Consider the following 9,385-nt stretch of genomic DNA (forward strand, 5'->3'; position numbering starts at 1 on the left):
ACGCCTGCTATGTTGGCAAGAGTCATGACAAACGCCAGAAATCAGTTTACTCAGTGTATGGAGAATGGGGGACGTCACCTACCTAATTTGATCTTCAAAACTATGTAAAACAAAACTTTAGGTATGCGCATACATTATAAATTTTTTTCTGATTCATACAATGGGTTTTATTAAGTTTTGAAAAAAGGAAGTTATGCTGCTGCACCCTGTATCATAAAAACAGACAAACCGAAGCTGGTATGACCAGAAATAACACAAGTCAGAGCAGGGTCTGCTAGAGAATACTTTAATTGGCGTGTTGTGAAGAAAAAGTCCGAAATGTGACTGGCATGTTACAACATCTGTTAAGATTTCTTCAAATGCTAACAGGGCAATATCTGGGACTAGAAAGCATACGATCTCAAGAGAGGGACATATAGAGAGCTTTTAGTTTCATATTTTTAGGTATTCTCTTTCTCCAAGCTTTCACCTTTGATCCGATAATTTATTGATGAAAAGGCTGGGTCAGGTCTGCTTCTTGAACCAAGTAAAGGCTCTAAGATGGTTAACTGCAAGTAGCTGTGAGCAGTAAGGCCACAGCATTGCTTTGGCATCCCACTTTCCACTTACTTATTTGAGTTAAGAGAAAGTAGTTTGAAAGCCTTACTGTAAGTGAAATGGCCAGCTCCCACATATGTTCTAGAAAATGAGCAACATCTTTCAGAATTATTCCATTTTTTTTAAAAAAAAGAAGAAGCAGAAGTCCAAGCTTTGTTTATTATTGACCCATTTCCTTTCTTCTTCATTCTGCTGGATGAAGAACACTGCTTCAATGTTCCTGTAGTATCTTAAGTTGCTCCACTTGGGAGAGTGGCACATTCCGCATTTTGTGTATTGCTCAACTGGTGGCCCATAAGGACCTAATTTCCAGTCACTTAGCACCTATGCAGAAGCACAGCAGGTGATAAATTCATTTAACCATTGTGATGTATGTTTGCAAGAAACCAGCTGCTGTCAGTGACAAAGGAATCCAAATGTACATTAGCTTTACAGCTGTACTGAATCTGAGCTGAACAGCATTTTCTAATTCCTAAACAGGGTAGAGAACCCAAATGTACATAAATAAGCTTCACAGCATACTCAGTATAATTGAAACAGCATTTTCTAATTCCTAATTTTTTTAAATTACAGCATTTGGCATTGTTTCAAAATAAATATATTTTCTCTCTGTCTCTCTTAGTTATGAGGTAACAAATGTGCTTGAGAGAGAAAGTCATGAGTGGAAATAAAGAATAACAATTAAAACAAAAACAACGCTGAGGTGGTTTGAAACAATGGGACCAACCAGCTCTGTAGATCGATGAACAAGTTTCCATTTCATGCTACTAGAATTTCCCTAAGCATGTAAATAATGTTTGCTTGCAAACAGAGCCAAGTTAATGGCAGGGCTTCTATGTCCTTAACAACTGTGTGCCAGGCAAACAGGTAGGAGGAAAGGCTTCTACTAGCATGGAACTGCAGCAATGGAGAAGGGGAAATAACAACTAGATTTCTTTTTAGATATTTATCCAATATACAGTCACAAAAAGAATAAGGTGCCCTACCAGAAAAAATAGTGGCAAATCTTATTAATTTTTAATAATGGATTCTTAAAAATTGATTGGAAAGCTTATTGCCAAAGGGGAAAATCCATGGTGTGAAAATATGCCCCCCACCCCACCCCACAATCTCTTGGCCAAGTTTTTGAAGAAAAGGCTCTAAATCTCACACTAGTGTAGTACATTTAATAGGCCAATTGGAAGGCCACCAAATACTGCATAAGGTTTAAGTGCCACAGAAATCTTCATTGGGCCAGAGTGTGACCAAAGCACACAGGGATGTGGGCAAAGTAAATAAAAAAGCCTGGACCTGATTAATTCCACTTCATAAATTTTCAAAGCCCTTTGGTATCAGCCTCTTTGCTGTCTTGAAAGGGCTGCAGACACTGACTTTAGACTCTCACAGGTTATGATCCATGAGCACATACATCTACACCAGTGGTTCTCAACCTGTAGGTCCCCAGATGTTTTGGCCTTCAACTCCCAGAAATCCCAACAGCTGGTAAGCAGACTGGGATTTCTGGGAGTTGTAGGCCAAAATACCTGGGGACCCACAGGTTGAGAACCACTGATCTACACTGACCCAGTACTGTGGGATGGAAACCAGTGGTTCTCAACTTGTGGGTCCCCAGATGTTTTTGCCTTCAACTCCCAGAAATCCCAACAGCTGGTAAGCAGACTTGTTGAACAACATGTTGAGAACCACTGATCTTGTTTTCGCCTTCAACTCCCAGAAATCCCAACAGCTGGTAAGCAGACTGGGATTTCTGGGAGTTGTAGGACAAAACACCTGGGGACCCACAGGTTGAGAACCACTGATCTACATTGACCCGGTACTGTGGGATGGAAACGGCAGAGGCTGAAACAAAGCAAACATGCACCTGATTACATATAAAGTATAGAAACTGGGTGAAGGCCTGGTTGGTGCTTATACCCATCAGAGGCTAGCTCTGATCTAGTTCCAGGATTTCTGGTGGATATGGGTTTTTCCCCTCCAGTTCCTTCACTTCGATGCACAGATTTTTGGAGCTCCTGTCCTTTAATTAGTCTTGCCACGCAATGTGGTTTTTACTGACATGCATTACAGGCCCTACTTCAGAGTACCCCCCCCCCCCCAATTTTGCTTATCCCAGTTTAAGACCTGCATGCATTTGCACCATGTATCATTTAGATGCTGTGTTTTAGATGCTTTCAATCCATGTTAAGTGGTCAGTGTAGATCTGCCCCATGTCTTGAACAGCAGCCATTTCCGCTGCCCCACACATCTCATGAGGAAACAGAGGGAGGAATGAGAATTCAGCTAATGGATGCCACTCATCTGTTTGCAGCCCTCACTATGTCCTCAGCCCCTGCTGCAGCAGAATTGACTGCAACCATCAAAACGCTCCTCCGTTCTCCTGTACCATAGAGAGCCAACCCAGTTGCTGCTCAGTTTTGTTGGCTTCTGCGAAATTTTGCCAAGCAACACTAATGGGACATCTAGTGACAATATGTTTCTTTTAGCCACTGAGGCTACCTTCCTGTATCTATTTATGCCAGTAGTCTCTTTGTTTCGGATTTTCTAAGCAGGAAGCTGACAATCCAAATAGATTTGTGTGAAGCAGGATCAGATCATCCATAGATGTGGTATTTTCAGGTGGGATGTGTACTTTCTTTCCAACAGAAGAGTTTGTCAGTCAAATTATTACAACTCTTCTGGAAAAAGTTTCCAGTTCTCTTCCTTATAGTTTTATCTCGTGCAAAATCATACTCCTTGTGTACTTACTGTAAATGGCCTTCTGTATCTACAGATTCTACATCCATGGACCCACCAGTCACTATTTCTGGCTTGGAAATATTTTTGAAAAAGTCTTAAAGGCAAATCTTGATTTTGCCATTTTACATAAGGGATACCATCTTATTACTCCATTGTATATAATGGAACTGGGAAGCCCTGGCCCTTCAGTGCTCCAGCTGGAGGTCAGCTGTGACCAGCAGTGCTGCAGAATTTGAAGAGGCACGAATGGAGGGTGAAAGAGAGAAACGTGCCAAGAGGAAGGTGTGTCAAGCCAACCCGACCAAGACTGCCTTCCACCTGGAAACCAATGCCCTCACTATGGGAGAAGATGCAGGTTAAGAATAGGGCTCCACAGTCACCTACGGATCCACAAGAATACTGACCCTGGAAGACTATCCTTCTCGTCCAACGAGGCATCGCCTAAGTAATGGGACATGAGCATGCAAACTCCAGGAAAAAAACAAGGGCCCACTGTATATCCACATGATTTTGAAAAATTAATTATTTCATTTGTATCCCAGCTTTTCCCTAGCAATCCAATGTTGGTCATAGAGCCCACTCCTCTGCATATTCATTGAAACCCAAATCCAAAGTATACATGAACAGGATTGTTGCTTTATAACCCGATCCTTACCCAAAAATAAATGCCATTGAATTAAATACAACTTTGTTTCTACAGAGGTATGTATAGATTACAACCAATCCTACTCACACAACTGAGGGTCCTTCCACACAGCCCTATATCACAGAATATTGACGCAGAAAATCCCACAATATCTGCTTTGAACTGGGTTATCTGAGTCCACACACAGATAATGCCTTACACTCTGATAATGCCACACTCAGATAATGCTTGCCTTGATATTCTGGGATATTGGGCTGTGCGGAAGGGCCTTCATTCCCCTTAAACCCCATGGAGCGTACTGCTAGGTAAGCACATATTTAAGACTGCAGTCTTAGGCTTAGGTGGCAAGAAATCCCATTGAATGCAATTTGGCTTACTGCTAAATAGACAAGTATAGCACAGTACTGTGCTGGAACATTTGGAAATATTAGTATTACCAATGCAAGGTGAATTAAAAATGGGGCTGGGACAACTATTAGTTTTTAATGCTTGACGGCCACTACTCTGAGGCATCCGTTTGAAAAGAAAACACACAACCTCAATCCCAAATGGCAGCTTTGAGGAGATGAAAGTTGGGGGAAGAAACAAAAATTATTCATTTTCGCTGGACTACTTTTTTTTCTCATGTCAGGAGCGACTTGAGAAACTGCAAGTCACTTCTGGTGTGAGAGAATTGGCCGTCTGCAAGGACGCTGCCCAGGCAACGCCCGGATGTTTTGATGTTTTATCATCCATGTGGGAGGCTTCTCTCATGTCCCCGCATGAGAAGCTGGAGCTGATAGAGGGAGCTCATCTGCGCTCTTCCTGGATTCAAACCTGCGACCTGTCCTGCCGGCACAGGGGTTTAACCTACTGTGCCACCGGAGGGTGGGGGTGGAATACGTATTTGGCCTTACATCCTTGTCAGCCCAAACACTGGCTGGGCTTCTCCCCACGGCTGTCAGACTGCTGCAGTGAGCTGGGCCTCTGGTCCATGAAAACTATCATAACAACACAGAAATTAAATGGAAATATGAGGCAATCTGATTAGTTTCCACAAAGTATGCCTGTGTTTGAACATTACAGTAGGAAGCTATAATTAAACAAGAACACTTCCCTGGTTATTGCTACATTGTGTAGATTGGTCATGAAAACTAGAACCACATTTCCCTTCCAAGGATAATGCTTAGAATGCAGCACCAAATAGCAGCTGAAAGATTCCAGCCAACTCTGATTTTACAATTCAAGTGCATCAATATGCCAACATTATACAGTATTCTCTTCCAATATAGAGGAATTAAAGGTGCCACACAGCTAGCCTGCCCAAAGAGGCCTCCTCCATAGGAGAGCAAAGGTCACTTGGGCACCCAGCTGTGCGGACATCCTCACACCCCACTGAAAAGGACAGGGAATACATTCTTGCAAAACACATAAATCACTCCAGGAAGTCGTATTGCATCATTTTTTTTTGCCAGTTTCACACATTTCATTGACCCCACACAAGGCCAGACCAGAAACACTTTGGAGAGGTCTGGTGTAACAACCGGAACAAAAAAAATCCCAAAACAGTTTCCACAAAGGTTGGCTTCCAAGAGCCACCATGAAGCAATATACACATATTTTTTTATATGCATCAATTCGGCACACCCCCCACCATTCCTTCCCCGGCATCAAGCAATATTTCTTAAGTCTAGTTCTTCATGCACGCATCGTCACCTTGTACGAAGATCCTGAGATGGGAGTATAAGCCTTAATCCACACGAAACAGGGTCCTGCCCTGTTCATCCCAAGCGTCGTGACTTTTCGTCTCCCAAATTAGTTTCTCCTGTTTTATATTTATATATATATATTTATTATATATATATTTGTGTATTAAAAAAAGAAACCTTCCAGCGGAATGAAAAGAAAAAAAAGATGTCTAATGGTAAGCCTCTCGTGTGATCTGTAGTTTACAGGCACAAGCAGCTGTCTGATGTGCCCATCTTCTAGTCCTGCTAGAACATTTCCAAAGTGGTTCTCCAATTATTATATTGGCTCAGAGTAGTCTCCTGTGGAGCGGGAGGTCTGGTGCTGACATACACAGATCTGATCTGCATCCCAGGAACCAGCCAGCACCACATTTGTGCCCAATCTCTTAAAACCAAGATGTCATAGAATCATAGAATCAAAGAGTTGGAAGAGACCTCATGGGCCATCCAGTCCAACCCCCTGCCAAGAAGCAGGAATGTCAAAGGATGGGATGTGACCAACACCACAGGCCTTCAACACTGGTGATGCTGGTCTGTCAAGGGACACCACGGCCTCCTTTGGCCTCTCCTCTACCGCTTCTTCTTCTGCTTCAAGGACTTCCGGCGCTTGAGGATCATCTCGTAGAGTTTGTCCATGCCCTCAGTGAGCCCTTCCCCAATGATGGCGCAGGCCGGCTGGACGTGGTAGGTAGTGGACGGGCTCAGCTCTGGCAAGGCCAGCTGCTTCTCGATCTCGGTCACTGGCAGCGACTTGGGCAGGTCCTGCTTATTGGCAATGACCAGCAAGGGGGTGCCTTGGTTCTCGGCGAACTTGGTGACCTTGTGGAGCTCGGTCTTGGCCTCCTCCAGCCGGTCCACGTCCACCGAGTCCACCACGTAGATGATGCCGTCGGTGCAGCGGCTGTAGGACTTCCAGAGGGGCCGCAGCTTCTCCTGCCCGCCCACGTCCCAGAAGTGGCAGGAGATGCCCTTGGCTGTGCCGTTACTCAGCTTGATCTTCTCCGTGTTGAAGCCGATGGTGGGCACCGTGTTGACAAACTCGTTGAACTTGAGCCGGTAGAGCACGGTGGTCTTGCCAGCCGAGTCCAAGCCCAGCATGACGATGTGCAGCGACTGGAAGGCTGAGATGTTGGAGGAGATGTTGCCCATGGTGTTGGTCCAAAGGGAGGCAGAGATCTCCGGATTGATCGCCTTGGCTTGGATCCACCTCCGCCTGGAGAAAGATCCTGAGCCAGCAGCCTTTCCTTCCTCGCCTCTGGGCCCGATTTCACACCACCCCCAGCTCAAAGGCCAGCCCTCCTCGATGCACGCCAGGCGGGCAGGAATGAGCCGGATCTCCCGCAAGAAGGCAAGCTGGCCCCGATGGAGACTGAGCTGGGCGACCTGAAGTGCTGGGAAGAGCCGCAGAACAAAGCCAGGGATCCGCGGGCCGGTCCTGCGAGAAAGAGCCTCGCTTGGACCATGGGGGAGGCGCAGGGGGGCTCATCAGGGCTCGCCTGGGCTGATGCTCACCGGGATCGCCCCCATGGCTCTGCGCGGGGGCGGCGACGGCGGCAGCGGAGACCTCTCTCTCTCTCTCTGTGTTGTCCCCCTTCCTTGGGGGCTTCTCTTGCCGCCCCAGCCTCGCCTGCGTGGGCCTCCGCCGCCTCCGCCCGGCTTGCTCAGCCTCCAGCGGCGCGACTGCAGTTCAATCCATCAAAAGGCGAGCCCTCCCCTCCGGAGCAGCGGCGCCGCGCGGCAGATTCACACGCCCCGCCGAGGGAGGGGCCGCCCAGGAGGAGCAGGAGGAGGAGGAGGAGGAGGAGGGAAAGAAAGCACCCTTCGGGGATCCTTCGCTCCTCTCTCGCTTGGCCCAGCCCTCCCTCCCGGCTTCCCTTTGTCGGGAAAAGAGGGAAATGAATGGGAGGGAGGCGCCCCACTCGTTTCCGCGAAGGGGAGATGTCTCCCTGCTTCCCCGGAAGGCTGTGGGGTCTGAGAGCACCCTTTCTAAAAGACCTGCTGGAGGTGTGTGTGTGTGTAGGGGGGGGCTCGCACAGACTGCCAGTGTTCAGAACTCCATTTCCCAGAAGCCTCAGCCAGGTTGCCCGAGAAGCAGGCATTCTGGGAAATGAAGTCCACCACACCTGGAAGACCCAAGCTTGGGAGCCACCTCCAATCAATCCTGTGGCTTTCCAAACTGTATTGTTGTCAGGACATATTCGGGTCCTTCTCCCCACCCCCACCCCTACACTGCTGTATTAAAGGCTGATTGTCTGCTTTGAACTGGATTGCATGAGTCTACACCTCCGTAGAATCCTGTTCAAGGCAGATAATCTGGATTTTATATGGCAGCAGGCATGTAGCCAGGGGGGGGGGGCCTCGGGGGGCTTCAGCCCCCCCCCCCCCGAAATTCTCATGGTGGTTCGCGAAAAGGCCTTACTGGTGCATTATTTAAACTGTTATGTTTATTCATATCATGATTTGATCACCATTCTCAATATATCCCATATGCATGGGGGTATTGGGGTAAGGATACAAAAGGTTTGCTAGGCTAGACCCTCTTTCACTCAGACTCAGCCCCCCCCCCGAAACTCAGCCCCCCCCGAAACCCCCCTGAAATTTTTTTAGCCCCCCCCCCCCCCCCCCCGAAACGAAATCCTGGCTACGGGCCTGTATGGCAGAGTTTTCTAAGATCTATAGAGACACTCTCTGGAATACCTCAACAAGTGAGAGTTCAAAAGTGGCAGGCTCAAACCCAGAACCTCAATCAATGGCTATTTATTTATTTATCATGTCAAGGGCAACCAGACAATTGTATTATATTTCTAACAGAACAAAACAAACAGACACAAAACAAAATTTGCAAGCTTGGTAGTTAATTAAATGTCCTTTGACCAGTATCTAGCCACTTGGAGTGCCTCTGGTCAGGCCCGTAGCCAGGATTTTGATTGGGCGGGGGGCTGAGTGTGAGTGAAAGAGGGTCTACCCTAGCAAACCTTTCGTATCGTTACCCCAATACCCCCATGCATATGAGATATATTGAGCATGGTGATCAGATCATGATATAAATAAACATAACAGTTTAAATAATGTACCAGTAAGGCCTTTTCACAGACCACCATGAGAATTGGGGGGGGGGGGTGAAGCCCCCTCGAGCCCCCCCCCCCCCCCCCCCCACTGGCTACATGCCTGCCTCTGGTGTTGCCACAAGAAGGTCCTCCATTGTGCACGTGGCCAGGCTCAGGTTGCATTGCGCAGGTGGTTTGCAGTTTGCTCTTCTCCACACTGGCATGTCGTAGATTCCACTTTGTAGCCCCATTTCTTGAGGTTGGCTCTGCATCTCGTGGTGCCAGAGCGCAGTCTGTTCAGCGCCTTCCAAGTCTTCTGTGTGCCCAGGGGGGAGTTCCTTCAATACTCTTGGGTGTAGTTGATCTGGCCCTGGGGACTTGAACTCATTTAGAGTGGCCAGGTATTCCTGGAAGAAGCCTGCTTTGTGCCCCTGGGCAAGTCACAGTCACTGGGCCTCAGAAAAAAAGGGAAGGCAAACCCTGAACATATTGTAGTGAGTGAAAAAGTGGCAGGTTGCCCTTCTGTTTCATGGTCCAGATGAGAAAGGCTTATTGCAAAGGGGGTGAGATTTCTCCTACAGTCTTATATATCCTTGTTGCCTGGGAAACTGCATAAGGTCCTATCTTTATGA

At 47.1% G+C, this 9,385-nt stretch overlaps 1 protein-coding gene across 1 annotated transcript; it reads right to left on the reverse strand.

Moving 5' to 3' along the window:
* Positions 1 to 270: 270 nt before the first annotated feature.
* Positions 271 to 7,665, reverse strand: ARL4C (ADP ribosylation factor like GTPase 4C). Its single transcript, XM_067469827.1, has 2 exons — positions 2,157 to 7,665; positions 271 to 2,027 (listed from the first exon to the last, which is right to left on the reverse strand). The coding sequence occupies exon 1, from the start codon at positions 6,853 to 6,855 to the stop codon at positions 6,277 to 6,279; it is 579 nt and encodes a 192-aa protein (XP_067325928.1). The 5' UTR covers positions 6,856 to 7,665; the 3' UTR covers positions 271 to 2,027; positions 2,157 to 6,276.
* Between the last annotated feature and the right edge of the window lie 1,720 nt (positions 7,666 to 9,385).

The sequence above is a fragment of the Anolis sagrei genome, chromosome 1, assembly GCF_037176765.1.
Source record: "Anolis sagrei isolate rAnoSag1 chromosome 1, rAnoSag1.mat, whole genome shotgun sequence".
Taxonomy (NCBI): Eukaryota; Metazoa; Chordata; class Lepidosauria; order Squamata; family Dactyloidae; genus Anolis; species Anolis sagrei.